This window comes from Eufriesea mexicana, unplaced genomic scaffold (genome assembly GCF_001483705.2).
Source record: "Eufriesea mexicana isolate 0111107269 unplaced genomic scaffold, ASM148370v2 scaffold474474869, whole genome shotgun sequence".
Lineage (NCBI taxonomy): Eukaryota > Metazoa > Arthropoda > Insecta > Hymenoptera > Apidae > Eufriesea > Eufriesea mexicana.
Genome location: NW_016907912.1, coordinates 606,167 through 629,921, shown reverse-complemented (window position 1 = coordinate 629,921; position 23,755 = coordinate 606,167). Strand labels below are relative to the sequence as shown.

The following is a 23,755-nucleotide window of genomic DNA, read 5'->3' as shown; positions in this document are numbered from 1 at the left end:
TTTCTTTCTGTAATAAATAAGATTAGTAAATAAGAAAACTGTTTTTCTTGCATAATATTCTTATTATTTTGTAATAAATATATACTTGCATATGAAAACGTAAAAAATGAGTTTTTTTATTAAGAAATTCTTTATTTGTTTATTTTTTATTTGTTTATTTACGACGTTTTCATGGGCGAAAAATGAATACAAAATAAAAATAGATCGAAAAAGAATATTCGCTATGGTTTGGCAAACCCTGACCCTCAATCATAGGAATATAAAAATGTCGCTGTTAACCCACAACTGCAGCTTTAAAATGTTTGAAATAAATGCATAATCACTTTTAATAAAACATTAATAATAAATATCTCAAAAACTATTAAGTAAGTGCGGCTATACGGATATATATTCTTGAACTGCGTGACGAATCTACAAACCAGCAAAGTTTCAACTAATTGTAAGTCGGTGACCCGAAGTTCTTGCACTCTCCTTGTTAATGCTTTGTGTTCTCAAATGGCTTGTTATGCCATCTATAATTTATATCGGCAATTAACTAAACCGAGGTTTATAAATTTTCGGTTTGAAACTTTGACATGTTTCACGCTATCATTAGTGGATGGCAACTACTACGAATTCTTACTTATCTTTTTTCACTATAAATTTTTATGAATCCATAATTGTAAAGTTAACTTCATGGAATTAAAACAGTAATTGAAACATAATTAATACCTGTTTTCATCTACTTTATTTACATATTTTATACCTCATCTGGAATGGTATTATTTGACGACAAATTTCCAACCATTACTGTATATACTGTCCTTCCATCTAGCAACGAACTGTTCAATTATTACTGCATTTTATCAGCACACAATATATAAAAATAGAATTCTTAAAAATTCATGTCACAAGAATCGAAATAGGTAAAGGATGTATCAAAAATCAATTTTTATTTTGTGAATTTCAATAACAATTATTTATATTTTAAAAAATTATTATAAAGTTATTTCATTAGTAATACATCATTTATTTAATACGGTAAATCACCATCGATACCATCATATGAATTAGAAAAATGCATTCCAAGCTCTCTAATATATATTCATATAATATGTAAATTATATTTTACTCATTAAATCTATTTGGCACTACTGTATTGTTCTTAAGTTACGATATATCTACAAATGTTACAAAGTATACTGTACTGTGGCTCCACCTGCTCTCGTATTCATGAATTAATGACACAAAAAACCGGATATTCAACTTTGAAAAGAATTGTTATATTTCCTTCGTCGATTAAAAATCTAACAAAGAAATGTAAATTTTTTAAAAGAATAGCTATGCACAAGTCTAAAAGAGTACTATCATATTTAATATCTATAATGAAAAATAAACTGACATTTTGTATGTCGTAACATCGACAGGTAAAATCAGCTGCAGCAGACACGTCGATATTGCGATACCGTTGGTAAAACAGACAGAATGGAATTGTTTCGTCGTTCGAGAGTTGTCATTATCATCTCTCGAGAAGTTACCATCCAGTTTGTCTTTTATAGAATAACAACACATATAATCCGCCAGAAATTTAGAATTTGTTTTTGAAATGCGAGGTTGATGTAGGAAATGTTGGTTGGAATAATACTTTGAAGAAGCAAGTAAAATTGTAATTACTATCGGGGTCGATTACGCGTAGGTACGATACTGCGACGACTCGAGCAATGGCCGCTTGGCGGCAAAACGTCGTACACGCGTTACCGACAAACATATTCTTCATCTAATCGAATTGCAAACTGCGTCGACAATTCTGTTCAATGAATTCTTCTTCAGAAAAGTCTAGAGAATACGATGGCATATTGTGAATTCCAATTTGATAAAAAATTTATCGTAAAAATGCAAGAATACTACGTAGAAAGTACGCTCGGTTTATTTCTAAACTTTGATAATAAATTGTAATTATTCAAAATCGAAATAATTATAATTATGGATATCCATAAACTCGAGAAACTCTCGCCTAACTTTCACAACAAAAACGAACCTACTAACTTCTTTAATTTTCCTGTAATCCTTTATTTAGCCCAAAAAGTCGCGTGTTTTTAGAAAAACTCACATTTTTCAAAAACTGACCGTGCTAAAATAACTTTCTTTACGGATTCGTATTCAGGAAAACAAGCTGCACAAAAATCACTCAATGCATATTATAGATTTAAGAAAAAGTTACAATTTGCTGTACAGTATAATTGTCCGCCTCAGTTGGTGTAATTTAAATTAATTCATTTTTATCATACTGATACCCTCGTTAATGTATTTTTAAACAGATAAGTATGACAACGCTATTATTACTAAATTGTCCTAAATATAAATATCCTTGATATTTTTTAATTCTCAGCGATAATTGCTCTCCCTTTACTTGCTGCACAAAAATCACCTAATGCATATTATAGATTTAAGAAAAATTACAATTTGTTGGAGAGTATAATTGTCTGCCGCAGTCGGTGTAACTTAAATTAGCTCATTTTTATCATACTGATATCCTCGTCAATGTATTTTTAAACACATATGTATGACAACGCTATTATTATTAAATTGTTCTAAATACAAATATCCCTGATATTTTTTAATTCTCTGCGATAATTGCTCTCCCTCTACCTGCTGCTTGACAAATCGAAGAGAGCTAAAGAATACTATGTAAAATGGCACCCAGAGGTCTAGCCAAAACCCTTGCTCTTCCTGAAGGATGTGTACACCCAACAAATTATCAATGCACCTGTATACGCGTGTACGTCTGACTTAAGACCTCCACCTGCACCTATCAGTCATCCAATAACACCAACAGCGAGCGTTGCATCGTTGCAAGTGCATCGTCCCTTCATCTCCGTGCACTCGTTGTTCATCAACATCGCGATGTGGCCTGACGAGAGAGTAAAACCGTGTAAAAATCGAAGCATCGCGCATACCGCGTTTCCCCTTTATATTCCTGCACGCTCGTACTCTTTGCACCCGTATAGCCGGCCTCTTTATCAGCTCTCGTGTCTGATTGTTGTCAACGAGGGCTAATTTGTTCTCCGCGGAGTCAATTGGCAAACAGTTCTGTGTGGACTGACTTTATTAGAGCGTTGATAAAACCACGTTTCTCTTCCTCCAGCCGGCGCAATAAAATCCGCTCTCCTCTTGCGCATCTCTTTGCCCCGAGTGCTATCGTCGTCACTCGTCATCTTGCTCGTTCGGCTACGCATTCTTTTCCCGGCTATTGGTCTCTGTGTCGACCCTAAAGCCGCGACTGATAACCTTTTCATCCCGAGCCACCACCACTGCGTCCCTCCGGGAACGACTATCTGCGTAAACACGGGCCTACGAAATGCTGGAATCGCACGCCGCGATGCCAGTAGTATCGCCGAGACGCCGAGGATGATGTGGTACCACGCTCGTTTTCCCGCCATTTTAGTTCTATGTCTCGTCGCCACTTCCGTCCACGCGGTACGTATTCTTCCACCCTTCTCATCGATCTCTGTCCCTTCGACTCGCTCTCGTAGTGTTACTTCCTGTCACGTGGTTCGGATACTTGGCAGGTGGTCCACGGTGGTGGACTGATACTCTGCGGCGTGCCTCAAGTGCGTAGATGGAGATGTCGAGAAGATGGAGGTCTTCGAATCTTTGCCTGTCATAGATATTTTTAAAAATATAGATCATTTTTCAACATAGTCAATTTGATATTATAGTATTGTCTTCTTCTTTGCTTTTCATGGATGTTTTTCTTCTTTTTAATTCTTTTACAATCGTCATTAACGAGTATATGGTCAAAGGATGTGACAGAAGCCTGGTGGGGATGATAAGAAATTTGTTGTCGAATGAAAAGATTTTAATAAGGATCATATTAGGTTTTCGATCAGAGTTAGATCATTTCGTGTAAGACAGTAGTTTCAGGCAATCTGTGTTATGACAAAATGGAGATTGGCGTTGTTCTTTGTAGCTGTGTCTGTTTTCACTGACGATCGACGGAGGAAAGTACCTTATTAATATGCATCGACGAGATAAGCGCTGATAAGTCGATGAAAGTGGCCAATGTGGTTTGTAGTAATTAGGACGGAGAGAATATGTAACGTGAAATGTTTCTTACAGTGATTTTCAATGATTCGGTTTGTCTGTCTTTGTTTTATAAACGTTAGGAAGAAACGGTATGATCGTGTAACGATGTTTGATTTTGCGCAATATTGTTTGTTTACGGATGTTTATGCAGCGTTGGCTATTGCGTTAATAAAGCGTACGACATCCGAAGTGCTCGTAATACGAAGTGGAACTCTGATAAACATATCGTAGTTTAGAAATGTATTTAAAAAATGTTTATTAAGCAAGGTTAATATTTTTTCCAATATTTTCCCGATGAATGGATAGTTTATCAAAGCGAAAATCAGAATCCATTGCTATTATGTTCGTACTTTCACGAGATTTCATAATTTTATGTCAAAGTGGATACGCGTTTTAAAATTTCGTATAGGTGTAATAATTTCTGCAATGGAAAGATAATAGTTTATGCAAAGACGAGTAATTTATTGAAAATAAATGCTACCAATTGTCGATTAGATAAGATTCTTATTTATTCCATTGTTTTCTCAATGAATGCTTGTCTTTTAACGTGGAAACCAGGACGTGATATTATTATAATTGTGGTCTTAGAATTCTCGTGTTTTCAAATTTCGTAAGGATATAATACAATAATTTGTGCAATAGAATTCGTCTAAATAGTGCAATCGCGAAGCAATAGTAATCTGTAATTTATTACAACCATTTGTTTGGTTCAAACTTACATATTATTAAAAGAAATGAATAGAAAATAGAAACAAAAATATATAAAAATATATAAAAATATATAAAATATGGAAATAAGGAAAACATCAAAGCTAAACTAAGAATTTATTAATACGACATCTCGTAATTAATTTCGCGAGCTTTTCAAATATTTTACTCGAACGTAGATTTACGATCCCAAAGAAGTGACAACGAAAGCACCGAATCGAAGAGAGTTACTGCTTCCTTGGTATTTGGAAGGCAAAGGCGACTCCAGCCAAGATCTATCGCGTTCTCCAAAATGGCAGACGGACCCAGACAAGCAAGTCACCAACAAGCCCTACGTGGTAGACGCTCAACTGCAGAAAACATGGACTCCATGGGAAGAGAACGAGGATGATTCTCAAAGTCAGTCGAATCTTCAGCATGGTTATGATTTGGAGTTCAGTCAATTCGAGCACGCGGAACATAAAACGAAGAAAATTTCAGGAAAAACTAATCCACCTGCAGAAGATGATCAGGATTTTTACGAAGGAGTACCTGCTGACAGTACGGTAATATATATTAAATATATATAATAACACGTGTTAATCTTTTTCCAAGTTTAGAAAATCTTTGTTATGTCTCAAAGCGTTAGGAATGTTATTCCGAAGAGTATATTAGACTTGTTCGCATAAATGATAAATTTGCTTTATCGGGTTTCGTGGAAAGCAACGGGAATAGCGACAGCGTGTCAATTAAGAAGGTTAAGTGTGCAATAACGACAACGAATGGAAATTGTTTTGCTTCCCTTTAAACATTAGTTGACATACATTACCCTTACACTCCACTTTCTCAGAAAGCAACATTCCTTCCTCGAATATAATTTCTTCTTCGACGTGACAGATGGTGTAATATAGAAACCACGTAGTACACATAGTCTGTGTAAGTCGAATTAAATATTAATTAGAAATATTAATTAAATTAAAATTCATCTAATTTCGTGCTTTGCCTTTTATCAATTAAGAATTATATGGTGCGAGAATAATTATTAGATGCGATGATTTAATTGAAATATAGTTATTGCAATATGTCACTGTTATGATATAGTAATTATTACAATATACTATGAAAAATTTGTTAAATTATTTCAGAAACCCCGCAAAGAGAAGCTTCCTCTGCCAACGAAAGCAAAGCTCACGGTGGCTCGACATGACAGCGAACGAGGTGTCCAATGTCCAGAATCCGATTCAACAGGGGAGTTCGTGTATCCCCTCGATTGCAAATTCTTCGTGAGCTGCTGGAAGGGTAGAGCTTTCGTCCAGCCATGCGCCCCTGGCACTCTGTTCAATCCAGAAACTTTGGAATGCGATTTTCCCCACAAAGTCAAATGTTATGGCGGAGAAATAGCCGATTTCCCATCGAACGTGCACCATGATTCTTCGGGAAGACGAGAACCATTGTCACACGGTAGTCACCAAGGTTTCATTGACCATAGGGGAAGGCCACAGGTCGGTACGAATTAGGGGTATTAATTCGAACCTAATTTTTAAACTCTCGAAACTCGAATCTTAAAATTGTTCGAATAATTTTTCAAAATTTCTTTACCTTCGAAATTCTAATAAATTCTAATAAATTCTGATATTTTTTAAAAATTATATTTAAATATAACGTTTAATTTAACATTTATTTAATGGAATAAAAAAATTGTTAAAAATACTGAATTCTAATTTCAGGAACCGCAATGTCCACCCTATGTGACAGGTATGCTAGCACACCCCTCAGATTGCACGAAATTCCTGCAATGTGCACACGGAGGAACGCACATCATGGACTGTGGTCCTGGCACTGTGTTCAATCCTGCCATCAGTGGTTGCGATTGGCCTAGAAACGTGAAAGGCTGCGAAGGTAGTACAATATAAAGAGTAATAAATAATTGGTTCAAGAATACCAATAACACATTGCAAAACAGATGCTCTGAAGCCTGAAGGAGACACAACGACACCGCTGGTTCCATTTTACTACGACAGTAATGGACGATTACAGCACAGAAAACCTGAACCACCGAAGATCTCCTGCCCTGCAGATTTCACAGGGTTGTTACCCCATCCTGAGACGTGTACGAAGTTTCTTCAGTGCACGAAGGGAGGAACGTTTATCATGGACTGTGGTCCTGGCACAGCGTTCAATCCCCTAATTTCCGTCTGCGATTGGCCTTACAATGTACCTAGCTGTGTCAAAGGTAACTGTCTGATAGTGGTGGACGAAATTTAATAACAATAAGAACTATTATTTATTTAATTACAAAGATTATTAAACACAAATATTACCTTGAAATATAATTAATCTCTCACAATTACACTCTCATCTTATCACTATTAATACCAAATTGTAACTAATGCATGTCAAATTACTCTCTTCTTTTCTTTCTTCTTTATTCTATTATACGCATACTCATTTATCGTAATAACCTGAATTCATTAGATATTAGAATCCCATGCATTCTTGTTCCATTCATCCCAACACATATATACTTAAAAATCTATGTAACCATTACCACACTGTCTACAGTTTCTCACGAATGTCTTCCAAAAAGTTAAATTCTTTTATGAGTAGAACGTACAAGTTGGTCTAATTGTAAGTTCAAATTTGAAAGTAGTATTGTATCTAGAGTAAAGTATTGAAATTTCGAATTTAGACTGTATATTGTATTCATTGAAAGCTTAGATAGACATAAGTATTCGAATACATTTTTAACCTAGCCTATGTCAACGGTTTGAGAATGAATATATTTTCACTGGAACAGAATTTTTCTCAATTCGTTATTTTATTTTCTATATATTTCATTTTAATTGCTCAATTTATTATCTTACAATCGCACCCTAGATAAATCATCGGGAACGCACCAATCATCGGGAGGTTCATCAACCCACTTCGGCTCCGGACATCGAACTTCGCTCTCCTCAGGTTCCACTGGCTCAAGAACCTGGCAGCCTCATCAATACGATCACAGTTCTCCAGATCATCACAGACCAAACTACAACCGAGGATATCCCAATATTCCCGCGACAACAGCTCATTCGAGAACGGATTGGGACCTCCTGAGGCCAACTTGGAAGCCAAGCACTTGGACCACTGCCACGCCACCCTATTCTCAAGGCCAACATCCTTCTAACACCGACACACAACAGGGAAATACCGATCAGCAGCACCGATACAGTGATCATGGCCAGTGGCCAAACTCGGGTCATCCTCATCATCACTGGGACCACAATCACGGAACAATTGATCACAGCCCGAGTTACCATCACCATCACCATCACTATAGCAATTACTTCCCTCACGGAGTGCCTTACAATGCCAGCAGAGAATCCGAAACACAGCAGCCTGCTTCTCCCTTCGAGCCGTCCAATCCTCAAAGACCTGAAGGCCAAGAAAGTGGAACTAATTATGCAAACCGCGTGTACCAGCACGAACATCACCACTTTCATCACGGTGTCCAAGGCATACCTCAGGTGACTCCGAGTTACTGGGATTCCGACGACTCTGCGACAGATACCCAGCAGACTCAGCAGCCTGTCTCCGAGATGGACGAGGAGGAAAAGACTCCTGATAAAAGATTCGATCTCTCGTCGAATCCTGGCTTCGAGTTTAGCGAAGGCAACGTGCCACCGAACCGAAGAAGCGGTCAAGAGTTCACGCCTAATAGACAAGAGTATGGGAGAATCGGTCCTGACTACCCACAGCGCGGACGTGATCCAAATTCTCGCGTTTACAATAATCGTGGGTACCAGGTGCCTGTGGACGAGTCGAGGGTGGATGGACAGCCTACGTGGAATAGAAGGACGTGGGACCGGGGTGAGCAGCATGGATCATACATGCCACACAGTGACAACAGCTGGAATCCACATGGACCAGGACATACACAGACTCGACAGTGGAATCAAGGTGATTTTTGAGTGGTATTTTGAGCCTTGAAGTGCAGGTTGGTGGATTACTGCATGAATTTGAGATCCCCGGTAGAGTTGACATGTATTAGAGAAGGAAGGCTTTAAACGAGGTTATTGTTACATATTTGAGTCAACATTCTTGGTATTTCTCATTTGCATTGATAGAGAAATATTTCGATGGCACAGTGGACGTTAAACGAAGCATGTCTCGCATGTCTGGTGTATGACACTGCACGAAAGTTGTTAATTTCATAGCATGTCATTGTGCATTACGAGTATGAAAGAGGGATTAAAAATTTAGGTGAAAATACCGAGATGATATTACTTGTAACTGAAACGAAGTCTAGAGGGATTTATCAACAATGAGCAGTAAGTAAAATTAATGAGGAATATAATCAATGGGACTCGGTTAGTGTGATCTTCATTTTGGACGGATCAAGATGTTGATTGATTCTATGATTTCTCGGAAACAGGTAAATACTTCATAATCTGTAACTAAGCAATACAATTACTTTAACTTACATTCATGTAAATATATATGTATAATTCTTTTTTTTTTTTTATAAAATACCATGTGATTGAATGAAGCAGTCGGAAAAAGGGGATCGAAGTAGATATTTGTCAGTATTGCCTTGCTTGGTGTCAAATTTGTATTTTTTAAATTAAATATCGGAGGGTAATGAGAATTTTGAGAACCGATTTTTCCTAGATCCAGTCAACGGGGATGACAAATTCCGTGACAGGGACTCTAGAACGAATGTTTATCAAAGCACAGCTGATAGAGAAGCAGACTCGAAGATGGATGCATGGGCGTCGAAAACGAATATTCATCTGCAGAAGAAAGGACAACGTGGATCAGGTATACAGACAGTGTTCTAATATTTTTGCAATATTTTTACAATTTTCTCAATTTCCTTTGCAGGTCTTAAGAATACCGTAACCGATTCGACGAATCTTTTGTACCCAAATGGCATATACGTGAACGTGAATGGCACGAGGGGTCATTTTATCACGAAGGAAATCGAAGTGAACCAGGGTCATTCTAAAACGAAGAATTATAGCCCCAATGATCTTCAAAACTCCAATACGTATAGCAAACCCGATCAAAATGTCTATGTCGATTCTCAGACGATGAATTTCGATTACATACCGTCTATGGTTCTTCAGCCACCACCTCTCAGTCCCATTAAACCTTCAGTTGAATCCAGCACCACGGAAAGTAGAAGTACTTCTCATGGGTATGGTCATCGAATGCCTAAGCATTGGATGGATAACCCAAATTCAATGGATAACAAAGATTTAGCAGAATCTGGTAATTATTTTTGATTCATAATGTAGCTTCCTTTATCACGAATAAATATGTAGTTTATTATTTATTTATTTATTTACAAACACATGGCAATATATTCATAAATAAAACATTGTCACACACGGAATTAAATAATATAGTATATCAAGATTTATTCCAAATAATTACACTCATAATACTCATTAATTTTAGATTTTGATTTTCAATAGCTGCAGTATACTGACTGTACAAAGGTAGCATACTAAATAGTCTATGGAATGAAAGAATTAATAAAATATATTCTGTCTCTAATATATTTTATAATTTATATTTATATATTTTTTAGTTAAAATGCTAAAATTCAATTATGGGACGATAAGATAAATCTCATACGAATTTTATATTAATATTATTTCAAATTTAAAATATTAATTTTTAAAATAATATTAACATTTGATTATTAATAAATTCCTAAATTACTAAATACTTTATTTAAACGTTATCAATTCAACAGATACGAATTACCACCGCGTAGTCGTGCCATCGTTGACTCTCGAGCCGCCATATCCAGATGAAGACAGGCCATCCCCGTTTCCAGTCGACACTTCAAGGAACAACAATTACGTTCCACCAGTTCCATCCATCTATTCGCAATCACCACATCACCAGAACACTCGTACAAACGCAACGTTTCCCATCGGTTGGCAATATCCGGCTGAACCAGTTGTCGAGCCCCAGCAGCCACCCTACGAACCAATAAACCAGGATACTCCCAATCCTGCAACGACGGAGACCAATCGAGATCCAGGATCGACCACCAATTCTCAGCCACCGAGTCAATTGACACCTCCAAGCTTTATGCCAAACACTAACGGTCGATATCCCAAAGTTCCATCTGTCAATCTCGAACCACCGTATGAAGAACCCAGTAATCGTTACGACGAACCCTCTTACACGTCCAGCAGTTCTACTCAAAGGATTCCAGAGGATCCCGAGTCGGTTCCACCGAAGAAAAGGTTCCTTCAGACCACTGCAGAAGCTGAGACCACAACTGCTGAGACCATGACAACTGCTGAGATCATGACAACTGCTGAGACCATGACAACTACTACGACACTCCCGAGTGTGCCAATCGAGTCGGTGGAAGAAGAGAGTTCTACGAAAATCGACTATCCAGACATTGTTGAGCCTGATCCCGAAGACGACGTGGATGTGCTGGACGACAAGAAAATTTGGAAACCGGTGTTGGTTTTCGAGAATAAAACTCAAGCTACCACGGAGTCCTCTGCTATTATGAAAATCAATAAGAAGAAGGTTGACGTTGATCTTTTTAATATCGAGGCTCCACCATTCGAAGAAGGTAAGTGTGTCGTTGATATTTGTCTGTGTTTAGTCGTAGTGTCTAGGGGTCTAACGGGATTGAAAGGTAAGTTCTGGGGTCTTTTCTTGCGAGCATATCCTCGCGCAATTGATCTTCTGGCTTTTCGCATGGATCGCTGTTGCTAAGATTTGTTAACATTGGGCTTCAGACAGATTAAAATTGTGATAACATATTGCACCTTTTGATTTGATTATTTGACATGTCAAATTTCATAGCTTCGTGAATTATAGAGAGATATAACGTCACCATAGTTGATGTTTTAATATTAATTTGGAAACTGAAATTTTTCATCAGCTTTCCTTTATTTTGAATTAAGTGAAAATTTTGATACGGAGAATTTTGCCAATTAGATTGCAATATTCAATGGGGAAATATTGTTTTGCAGAGGAACCACCGTTCCCGTCATACTATGTTCCACCAGTGGAACCAATAGATCATTCCAAAAATACCGCTCAGCCGACACCAATTTCTGGCCAGGTATGCGTTTCTGTTATTATTTTATGCTACATTTAATATTAAAATTAATATTACGATATTAATATTTTATTAATTAATATTGCAATATTACTTTTCTTTATTATGACAATGGACTATAAATTTTCCATTTCTGTTACTGTCCATTTTTGAGCTTTTTATTTTTAATTTACGATGCATAATTGAATCGTGTATCTCAGGTGGTTCGACTTAGAGGTGGTTCTGGACCACACGACGGATACGTGGAAGTTCAAGGTGTAAATCCTGGGTGGGGCATCGTTTGCGATAAGAGAAACGGCTGGTCTTTGAAGGAAGCACACGTTGTATGCAAACAACTTGGATATACCAGGTAAACACATATAAAATTTGTCATAAAATCATATAACATCTTTATCATCGATCAAATTTATTTTCTACCCTCTTTTATGTCAATATAAAATAATACACCTATAATAATAATTTACAGAAATGATTAAAATCAAATTTATTTTGTACCCACTTTTATGTCAATATAAAATAATACACCTGTAATGATAATTTATAGAAATTATTTGGTAAGATGTACGTTGCTCATTTGGAATTCAACAACAACACGGGATACATATGAATCTGCGAATACGAAGAGACAGAAATTCCTTTGTTCTTTACAGAGGCGCCGAGATGGCTTGGCAAGGGAGAACCGATCGCGGTGACGTGCCAACTTGGATCGCAGCAAACACCGTCTCGTGTCAAGGCAACGAGAGCAAATTTCAATCGTGCAAGTATGTCGATGACGATTCGCCGATATCTTTCGTGATAAGACGCTCCTGACGTCGTCGACGTGCAGGACAAACATTGCATAAATCACACGAAACATGTTACGTATCATGCCCTCGGACTTTGCAATAAAACAGTTTCGAAACTATAATCTCCAAGCAGGAAGCTTCATTACTGGACGAAACTTTTGCAAAACAATTCCTGGAAGTCGTGCTCTGTAAATTATAATTTAATGTTTAATAGAGACAGATTTATTGATCGTAATTTTTTACTTATCCGTCGCTTCAAAAATTCCGTGTTTGAATCTGATGTGCTGATAGCGAGAGGAATTACGTCTATGGCAATTTTAAATATGATAGTGCTTATGAGTCATAACGAAATATCTCAGAAGCTACTGAAATTCGTATCTTCGTAGATCCTGATTTGCGTCACTGTTTATATTAATTTACTAATTAATTAATTTTAAAAGCTATTATTTTGAAAATCGAAATAAATTTTGTAATTTTTAATTTTTAGTTTTGCACTGAATGATCAGATTTATACCGAATCGCGATTACTATTTTAAATGTTTTCGGATCATTGTAATATAAAATTATTATAATAGTAAGTGACTAAGTTTGAGCAATTATTTTGCAGATTTACACACGAGCAAGAGTGTCGCATAGAGAAAGAGGCGGTCGGTGTGAGATGCATGTTAAATCGCGTGGCTTATTGTGGGAAAGACGAAGTGCCATACGAAGGGTACTGTTACCATGTGGGCAAACCTGACAGTGCCTTGAACCATCAAGAAGCAGTAGACTATTGTTCGCAAAGGCAATCAGGTCTCGTCGATATCTCCAGTCAGGCGGAGAACGATTTCATCTCTGAATGGCTGCTGCAAAAGTACCCAGAGGTCACGTCGATTATGACTTCTGGCGTCGGTTTCTTCAGTATGAATAACATAATCTGGGTCTGGGAGGATTCTTCTCGCGCGAAATTTAGGTACTTTTAGTCTCTTAATAGTCGTGGATTATTTATCAAACAATTTTCGGTATAAAAAGATTCGGTGATTAAGAAAATATTGACAGTATTTGATCATGAGTATTATGATCTTTAATTATCTTGTTACATGTAGATAATATTGAAATATGTATGACATATATTTGATTTAATGACAGAATTGTAGAAGTAGTTAGAATGATTGGTATCAGAATTTTTGTTTATATTTTTCTGACAACGTGCAGTTGCTGTTAACAGAATTAATGCAGGCTTTTATTCTGGCAAAAGTTAATTATTTTCGTTATTTACGATTATTGACAACGGTCAAGGAAGGTTAAGAAATATTTTAGTATAGTGATTCTAGTGTTAAAATAGGGATTAAAGTGTACCTTTAAATACTCGACCCTTTTATATCAATTAACCGTAACTAGGTTCACGAAATGGTGGCCAGGCTGGAAGGAGGACAAGAAACACCCTCCACACGTGGGCTCTCGTCCTCTTTGTATCATAATGAAGCGCAAATTTCCATGTCACGACAGGCCAGACTCGATTTGCGTTGCTGATTACTTCTTCTGGGATGCGGAGGACTGTGCTTCCTCTGGCAAGGGTCACTCTTACATTTGTAAGAGATCTTACAACGACATTGGTATGAATTACACATTTTAATTAGTATTTTGACACAGCTCTCCTCTTGATTCTTAATTGACAATTTATTCGAAAATTTCGTGCTCCTGATGACAAGAGGGTTTCTCTTTTAAGTTTACACAGAGGTCTACAGGGGACGCAAAATATGAAATAATATACGAGAATTAATATTCAAAAATTTTTAATCATTTTCCAGGTTGCATTTATGGGAAAGGAAGCCAGTATGCTGGAAATGCGAATGTAACAGTTTCAGGCAAGGATTGTCTATCATGGGGTGATCCAGATGTTGCTCATTCGCTTCTAATTAACGTTAGTTCCATAAATTTGTATTTCCACATTATTCTTATATTTTTTTCTTTAAATAATTACGCTTCTCTCAGATTTTGCTATTTTCTACGTTATATTCACGCTGTTACTATGATACCAGACTATGATACTATAATATTATTTTATCTTACGCTATACAAAGTCAAAGAATTTTATGCCTCAGATCGTTAACACAGAGATGAGAGAAAAATTAAAGAGCCACAATTACTGTAGAAATCCGAATCCGAACAGAGAGAGCAAACCATGGTGTTACACTGGACCATTTGGAGAACGAGAACAGTGTGACCTTCCTGCTTGTGGAAATACTGCAATCACTACCGGTAATGCTTCATAATAAAACTCCTAATTTACGGTATTACGTAAATTTTTATTTATATCGAGTGATTTCAAAGAATTATTTTTTCAGGTTTTCAAAGATCGCGATCGATAAGTCAGTGCAAGCCTAAGCATTTCGAATGTTCTCTAGGAGAATGCATCCCATCACCTTGGGTTTGCGACGGCGAAGAGGTATACCACGTTTCTTATTCCAAAATGACAGTAAACAGTAATTAATAATAAATTTCATCAAATTGAAATTTTAAAAAATATTTTTAATCGATGGAAATCTTGAAATTAGAAATATTTATTTTGTTGAATTTTAAGGATTGCACAGATGGATCGGACGAGAGACATTGCGCTTCTTACATGAGCCATTTCGAAAAGTATCCTAAGAATAAATTGGAAGGGCATGATGTTGAAAAGTGGTTGAACATGCCATTGAAAACGTGCGCCCTTAGATGCAAGGAAGCTGATTTTGTCTGTCGATCATTTGCACATAAGTAAGTATACTCTTACCATTGCATATTTAATTCTGAATGTATTTTTATAATCAGTACAGAGTTTATAGTTTCTCCTATTAAAAACTAAAAATTCCAAAAAATTCTAAAGCCATTTATTATAAGTTTTAATTGAAAATGAATAAAGTAGCAACCAAATAATATATTCTATGCATTGAAGAATCTAATATTTCATATTTTTGACACCACTAAAAATAATGCGAATTTATTTCTATTAACTTCGATTAATTTCGATTAATTTCTATTAATTTCTATTAATTGAGAGAACAAATTACAAAAGAATTCTATAAAATTCTGTACTTTTTAAAAATTTCTCTAACAGAGTAAAAACAGTCTATTTTATAAAAATTCAAGATTGTAAATTTTAATATTTTAATTCGTTTTATCTCTAGGTCCGAGGGAAATGTTTGCCTTCTAAGTGACGGCAACATAGGAATGACAGGGTCGTTGAAACCTGACAAGGATTTTGATTACTACGAGATGAAGGAAAGAAGCGTTAACTGCAACGGAATGTTCATTTGCGAGAATCAGAAGTGCATAAACAAAACGCAAGTATGCAATGGGAAGAATGACTGCAACGATCGTAGCGACGAAAAGGCTTGCACTAAAGAAAGATTAGACTACGACATTCGATTAGCTGGTACGAATAATAATCACGAGGGCAGAGTCGAAGTTAGAAGTGAGTAAATTTCGCATGGAGAATTTGCATGAATTTAGTGTCATTTTTAAAATTATTACGTGTGCTAAGAGAAAATTAAATTTTATTTTAATTTATGAAACTAAAAATTCTTGCAGTTTTGGGCGTTTGGGGACAAGTGTGCGACGATGCTTTTGACATGATCGACGCCGAGGTAATTTGCAAAGAGCTTGGTTTCGAGTTTGGCGCACTGAAGGTCGTAACTGGGGGATACTTTGGTAACATGGATCCACCGACAAGATTTGTAGTTGACGAATTGAAGTGTCGAGGCAACGAGACTTCCTTGCGCGAATGCGATTCCGAGGGGTAATATAAACGAAAATGTTAGGTGCAAATTATTGCGAATATAGCGAGAAATTTTTTTATCGAATTTGAATCTTTTTCGAAAGATGGTTTGTCCACAATTGTCAACCCGAAGAAGCAGTAGGTGTGACTTGTAAGACTGCGGTCAATACTTGTCAGGAAGGTTACTGGAAATGCGACAACAGTCCAATGTGTATTCCAATTGCGTATATATGCGACATGGTTGATGACTGTCAAGATCGTTCTGATGAAAGTGCCGAGCATTGTGACGTGAGTAACGAGTTTGAAGTAGTTATACTATTGAGCAAAATTAATTATCTTTTATGAAAATTTCTACAGCATCTTTTCTAAACTTGTAATTATTCGGATTTTTGCTATATTTTTGTTATATAACTCTTCTATCGTTTATATATTTATTATTTACGATAAAAGTATTTAATTTGTAATTAAAATTGGAAATTAAGAAAAAAGAAATAACTAATGATATTTTAATAGTAATAATAAATATATTAATACAGTAACTATAGTAATACTAGATAGATATTACTTATAAAAATTTTCTTAGTCGATACTAAGTATCGAGAAAAATCAATGGAACGTCTCTTAATACAACATAAAGTTTGACTATAAAAAACTACCGGAAAAAGTAAAATAATTCATAAGATGTTGCACTCGGTAGATAGAAGAAAGTATGCTCTTGAATATGTGCTTTGTTTCAAGTCGATATCTCATTCCGTTCCTGAGATATAACGTCTCGAAGTTCACCGAACAAAGCGTTCAGTAAGAATGGGGTCTGAAACCCCGGAGACGCTGTGACCTACTTTTTTTCTCCCTGACCAGCGCATGTGGGTCACTCTTGGTATAGGTCAGTTACGAGCGGTGTGCGAGTGAGAGAATCGACTGTGCGAGCGAGAGCGAAGAGAAAACCACCGAAAATTACGTTTCGCTTTGAACGATGATATCTCGGGAACGGTAAGTCCTATCGACTTGAAACAAAAAGCATTTTAAACGTAAGAGTCCCCTGCTTTCTCTGAACTAAACGATATTACGATGTCACTATTATTATGGATTTGAGAGTGGATAGAAGAATGAGCAAAATTTTAATAACCTTAAAGACTTCACACAGTGATGCAATTTTCAGGGTAACTTTATTGAAGAATATGTATCACGTTTGTCATATTGCAGTAGATTTTCAACGTGTGAAACTAAATTTGAGAAGGATTTTTAATTGAGACATTATGTGGTTACTTGAATTTTCGTTATATTTATATTTTTATTAATAAAAAGAAAATATTGGGAGTGTATTAATTATGCCTTATAAATTAATATTATAATTTTATATTATTAAGATAATATGTATTTTTATTTCATACAAATATTGGGAAATTTAAATGTAATCATTCGTGGAACAATTGTAATAATTTTAGGCTCCATTCGCGATACGTTTGGCAAATGGAAGTTCACCTTCCGAAGGAAGAATTGAAGTTCGTCATCATGGCGTATGGGGTACAGTCTGCGATGACGACTTTACGGATAAAGCTGCCACAGTGGTTTGCAGGTCTTTAGGGTACGGTGGACCTGCTATTGCAAAGAAAGATGGCTTCTATGGACCAGGAGAGGGACCAATATGGCTGGACGGAGTAAGTTTCGTGAAGAAAAATTCTAATCGAGACATAGAGTCGTACTATCATTCTTTAATATATTTATAAATTTTAATTTATTTAATTTCAATTTATTTAACACGATTAACTTCTATAAAAATCTATCAAAATCTATAAAAAGCAAATTTCTTATGAAATTTGTTATTGCTGATAAGATATTCGGTATCAGTGTGAGATACAATTACTTTGCCAGAAATGATTCACATATCAGAAACATTTTATAATTATTCTATTACCCTATTTATACTGTTTTCCATAAATGTTCGAAATTATTTAAACGCTTGCTTCTTGGAACGAAGGTTTTCTGTTACGGTAACGAGACCCAGCTGTATCGATGCGAGCACAGTATGTGGGGTGAACATAACTGCAATCACAACGAGGACGCAGGTGTGATTTGTACACCTGGAGACGTTAACAATTCCAAGGTAAATCGAAACAATCTCCCCCAGTAGAGGGCGGAAATTCAAAGTTAGTAATTTCCTTGAATGCATATTTAATCAAATCGTTCAATGTCAATAGACCTTGAACACATGGCTGTGCTGCGAACAAATTGATACTTAGAAAAATTAATTCTTTATCCGATCTTATTTCTCGGGGTAGGCTAAGAATTATAATTAATCTTGTATTTAACCATTTAATATGTATCGATGTCAGGATTTGGAATTCAAAAAAATAGCTTCAGGAATACTCGAAAGGGATCACATTAAACTTCTCTCTTCCTCACCTAATATTCCTTAATTTTTATACGATATATATCAACTCCTTATAGACACAAAATAAAAGAGACAATGTATTTAAAATAAAGTTACAATTAGAATCAACAATAAATAAATTTGTACTTAATTGTTTTATAAATTACACATATAATATAAGGTTAGAATTTTACTTAAAGATTTTTACTTACTATTTTATCTCATTTAATTTTATTTTAATTCGATGATTTAATATTATTTTTAGAATTATTTTTTCAAGTAGTTTTAAAATTAACTTTTAAAATTAATAACAAATGAAATTAATAAATAAAATGATTAAAATTATTTATATTAATTTTGTTTAAATTAAATTGGGAAAGGACGAATGAATACGAGTAATATATATTGTAGAATCGAAAGTGCTCGATGAAGGTCGATGAAGAGGAGTGTCACGATGAGAACTGGTTGTCTTTTTAACGGCATTTTATGATTGTCTCTTTTGCTGCTCTTTCTCTATCCTTTGTTCTTTTCCTTTTCGCTGTGTTTCTCCTTGTTTTCCTTTTCATACCATATTCTCCTAGTGTTCTATGAAATAATCGTTTTTCTGTTCTACGAAAATAAAATATTTATATATATTTTGTATTTAATTTGTCTAAACTGTTTATCTAGGAAGTGAAATAAATTAAATTTTAATGAAATAATTCATGTACGTACATACAGACAGAAATTATAGGATTGTGTTTTGCCAATAAATGCTACTATTCATGATAAATTAATCCAAATTGAATTGTTCATTGTATAAAGGATTGACGCATAGGTTTGAATAATTCATTGAATAGATACTAATTAACTGATACAAACTATTATTAACTATATTATTACTATTATATTATTATTATTACTATAACTGTTATTATTATTAACTATTAATTATTTATTTTTATTATTTTCTTTTTATATCTCGTTGCACTATTTGCAGGCTAGTATTCGAGTACGAGGAAACGGCCACTCGAATCATTGGTGTGGAGCAGTGATTATTTCTCCTTTGCACGTGCTCACGGCTGCTCATTGTTTAGAAGGATACAATAAAGGAACTTATTTCGTTCGTGCCGGTGATTATAATACAGAGGTAATTAAACACGTTTTAATCCCATTAGCAGGGAAAAATACGGCTATTTCCCTTCTTCTGAAAATATTCTAGATATCCGAGGGAACGGAAGTGGACGCCGACATCGAGGATTATTACATTCACGAGGACTTCCGTAAAGGCCTTCGAATGAACAACGATATTGCACTCGTGTTGCTGAAGAGACAAGGGACTTTGCCTCTTGGCAAAGATATTGTACCCATTTGCCTGCCATCCGAGGACATCGAATATCAGCCAGGTCTCAATTGCACCATCAGTGGATTTGGTAGTATCCAGACTGGTATATCAGGTCAGTGACACGTTGAAGATATTAATCTATTACCTGATTCGTTCCTTAATTAATAATTCCATTGACAAATAATTAAAAATTAATAAATCTCAATCCTCGGTTAAAAATTAATAAATTTTGGTCCTCGTAAATATATTCATTTACCTTTTTATTTATTTACGAGACAAGAGACTCTTCAGTATGCAGAATGAAGTAGGAAAATAAATAGAAAATAAATTTTTCCTTGCAAGATTCTGTATGATAGATACACGAATTTATATTCAGTTAAATTTAAGATGAATTTGGTAATTATCAAAGAATAGTATTAAAATGATTCTAAGTTTTTCATCGTAGAAGTTCGATTATTTCTTCACAATTGTTTCTTTTTATTATTAATGAACAATCGAGGTTAGATAAATTTTTCTCCAATCTCGAGAATTTGCTATAATACAATGTATCGTCCGTTTATTGTGCAGCTCATTCCAAAGATCTGAGATACGCTTGGATACCGTTATTAGATCAATCTGTCTGTTCTGCTGACCACGTTTATGGCGAGAGTGCAATCAACGATGGAATGGTGTGCGCTGGGACCCTCGATGAGGGTATTGACACCTGCGATGGAGACTCTGGCGGACCATTGGTGTGCTTGGACAATGGTAATGCAACGAAAGCGTGGCCAAATGACTTTTTGACGTGACCCAAATTCAAAACGAAATTTTTTCGACAAATTGACACGAGAAAATGCAAATATATTTATAAACGTTGTGAAGTAATATTTTAAACGTGTTAAAAGATGTTTGAAGAGATTTGAAGAAGATTAAATGTGCTCAAAGATATTACTATTCAAATTATTGCAAAGAATTTTGTATATTCGTTTATTGATAGCTTTTTAAGAATTTCTTTATAAAATTCTACACCAAAATTCTCTACCAAACGTTTAAGACTATTAAATTCAGTCTTCTGAGTCCTTCATTCCAAATATTTTGCACTTTGTTCCTTCATTCTCTGTATTTTTTGACCAACCAATGAAATTCTATATAAAATTGGTAGAAAAATAGAGTAATAAATGTAATTTTTGTCTGTCTCTCTGCAATATAGGTGCTTTCACGTTGTATGGGCTTACCAGTTGGGGACAGCAGTGCGGAAAAGCCAATAAACCCGGTGTTTATGTCAGAGTATCTTACTATCGTGAATGGATCAATCGGAAGATTAAAGAATCTCTCGTAGGAAGATAGAAACTGCACTGGGATTTCTACCAGCATGGTACAGTTTGATTGCAAAAAGAATCTTCATTTGTATTATTATCTCAGCTTGACCTGAGTGTCTGCGATACTTAAATCGGATACTTATCACACATCGAATGATCGATTCATACGAACCTGTCTTAAAATCATATTTTTGTAGATAATAAGTTATTGCAAAGCGTAATAGAGAATATACGAAACGTTATTAATTATTTAAATAGAATTACGTGTTAATTGTTAAAAAATGTTGATAAATATTTGTACAACTTGATGTAACGTATTACTTCTTTATTGTGTTCGTTTGTAACAAACACTCAGAATAAACTAACTTACTTTTTGCAACTGGTGGAATGAATTGAAATGCATATGACAATTTATGAAAGTATTCGATAGGAAATTACACTAAAATTATGCTAAATTAATTAGGATAATCATAAAGGGTTGCAAAAAATTCCTAATTTTTGCAATTACTCTGCAATCTTTACATATTTTTGGTGAAATGACACTTTAAAGAACACATGTTGAAGAAACGTCCATTAATCTGTAGTTTATTTCGTAAGACATCATCGTTTCTACAATAATTGTAATTGTTGTCTTGTCGCTGTTACATGTTTGAGCCTATTTATGTACAATAGTCCAAACATATTCGATCGGATGATAAAACGAAAAGCGCTGGAACAGAAATCCTCGACGTTCGTTATAATAAAATCGACGTACAAACAATGAGACGAGGAAAGAGAAAGAAATATGGGAAATGGATTCGGTGATCTACGTTACGAGATTGCAAAAACTTGTATAACATTAGTACGAAATCGTTGTACGTAATCTATTCAGGCTGATCGATCGACAGCTGGATCAACCGTAAACAATTTCTGTTTTATTGACTCTGTTGCAACGTTGGCAGTTATTCGGTTACATGGATTAACTTCATCTTATCTCAAAATGACGCTCCACCATGTTTGCATTTGCAGAATTAAATTAGAAAGAACACGATTCAAAATTTCCTGTTGAATTAGCTTACGAGGAATTAAATCCAGTATAACTTGCAAAATAAAATTAAAAGTAGACGATGATCGATCAGATAATTTTTATATATGAATTTTGGGAACTATCGAATCTTATGATGCATAGAAGCTTCTTTTCATTTTCATTATATGCAAGCAGTTTCAAATACTATAAGAACTGAACTTTCACTGTTGAGAATATTATTGAAAAATGTTCAAAGAGAAAAAGAAAAATTGGTATTTTATTAATTGAAAATAAAAAGGAAAGAAAGTAGAAATTTTCAGATATCGTTCTACATTTTCTTCGTACACCACGGACTCGATCACTTTTGACCTAACAATTCTGTAAATTCGATATTCTATTTATATTGACAGATACAATTTCTTACTTTAAAAACTTTCGACTATAGAACCACTAATGGTAAAAAAATGGAGAATCGAGCTGTCAATTGTTCAGCTAGTTACATGGATTTTCTCATTTTCGCAAGTCGAATCTGAAAGAAATGGATCGCAGTACGGTGTTAAATTCGATCGATAAAAATCTGCAACGATCGATCCTGTTCCTGTCCCCTTTTATCTCTCTTGTTTCTCCTCTCTTTTCTTAATTATCATTTTCTTGATTTCCATCGATCCTTCGTTGGAAAAGGGAACAACGATCGTCGTGAGATTATTCTGGATGGAATCGAAGGGGTGAAAGTAGAATAAAGTAAATTACACGCAAGCGAAATCGGCGAAATGAAAAACACGCTGACCTACATAAACCTCTTTATCGTGCAATTATAAACGCCTTATAATTAAGGGAATGTCGACCAAAAATACGCTTAACACGAAACTTAACGTTAAGTCTAACTCGAATACTCTTAATTTAGGCATAACGCGATCCGTGTCCTGGCTCGATGAGAAAACATGGCACTTGCTTTCTTATACTTTCACGTTGATTCATGCATTTATATCGGTTTAACTCGAGATAAAATTTGCCGAGTTAAAACACTGGGATGCTATTATTATATAGCACTCGATAACAGAAAAATATAGACAATATTTCTAAACTCTGACAATGAATGTAACGTGACAATGCAACATCATGAATAGAATATTAACTTTCTCACGCTGGATTGTTGCAAGTAGTATAAATATAATTATCAAAAATTTATTTAGATCGATTATAAATAAATATCGGATAAAAGTGATATAAGAATTGATTCTAGTATCGCGTTTAAACACTGTTATTAATTAATAATATCGTTTAATAATATTGCTATATAATAATATATACATATATTAGTATTGTTCAATAATTTAATAAACAATATTATATCGTATTATATACTTTTCTCAACAAATCAATTTTGATACCACTG

The 23,755-nt window shown here is 35.0% G+C and overlaps 2 protein-coding genes across 2 annotated transcripts; both read left to right on the top strand.

Annotated features, from left to right (window-relative positions):
• Window positions 1-3,161: 3,161 nt before the first annotated feature.
• On the top strand, window positions 3,162-18,796 carry LOC108545457 (uncharacterized). Its single transcript, XM_017897084.1, has 23 exons — window positions 3,162-3,456; window positions 4,953-5,318; window positions 5,898-6,254; window positions 6,480-6,651; window positions 6,716-6,985; window positions 7,630-8,691; window positions 9,403-9,552; window positions 9,616-10,005; window positions 10,496-11,341; window positions 11,748-11,839; window positions 12,037-12,185; window positions 12,487-12,597; window positions 13,229-13,573; window positions 14,002-14,216; window positions 14,412-14,524; window positions 14,706-14,862; window positions 14,949-15,049; window positions 15,185-15,360; window positions 15,771-16,057; window positions 16,174-16,381; window positions 16,465-16,648; window positions 17,806-18,018; window positions 18,339-18,796. The coding sequence occupies exons 1-23, from the start codon at window positions 3,388-3,390 to the stop codon at window positions 18,489-18,491; spliced, it is 6,186 nt and encodes a 2,061-aa protein (XP_017752573.1). The 5' UTR covers window positions 3,162-3,387; the 3' UTR covers window positions 18,492-18,796.
• Window positions 18,797-19,698: 902 nt separating this feature from the next.
• On the top strand, window positions 19,699-21,641 carry LOC108545434 (transmembrane protease serine 3; the record flags this gene model as incomplete). The annotated part of the gene is made up of 4 exons (XM_017897053.1): window positions 19,699-19,860; window positions 19,933-20,167; window positions 20,623-20,802; window positions 21,245-21,641. Coding segments are annotated over 4 exons (714 nt in total), but the record flags the coding sequence as incomplete, so codon positions are not given.
• Window positions 21,642-23,755: the final 2,114 nt, after the last annotated feature.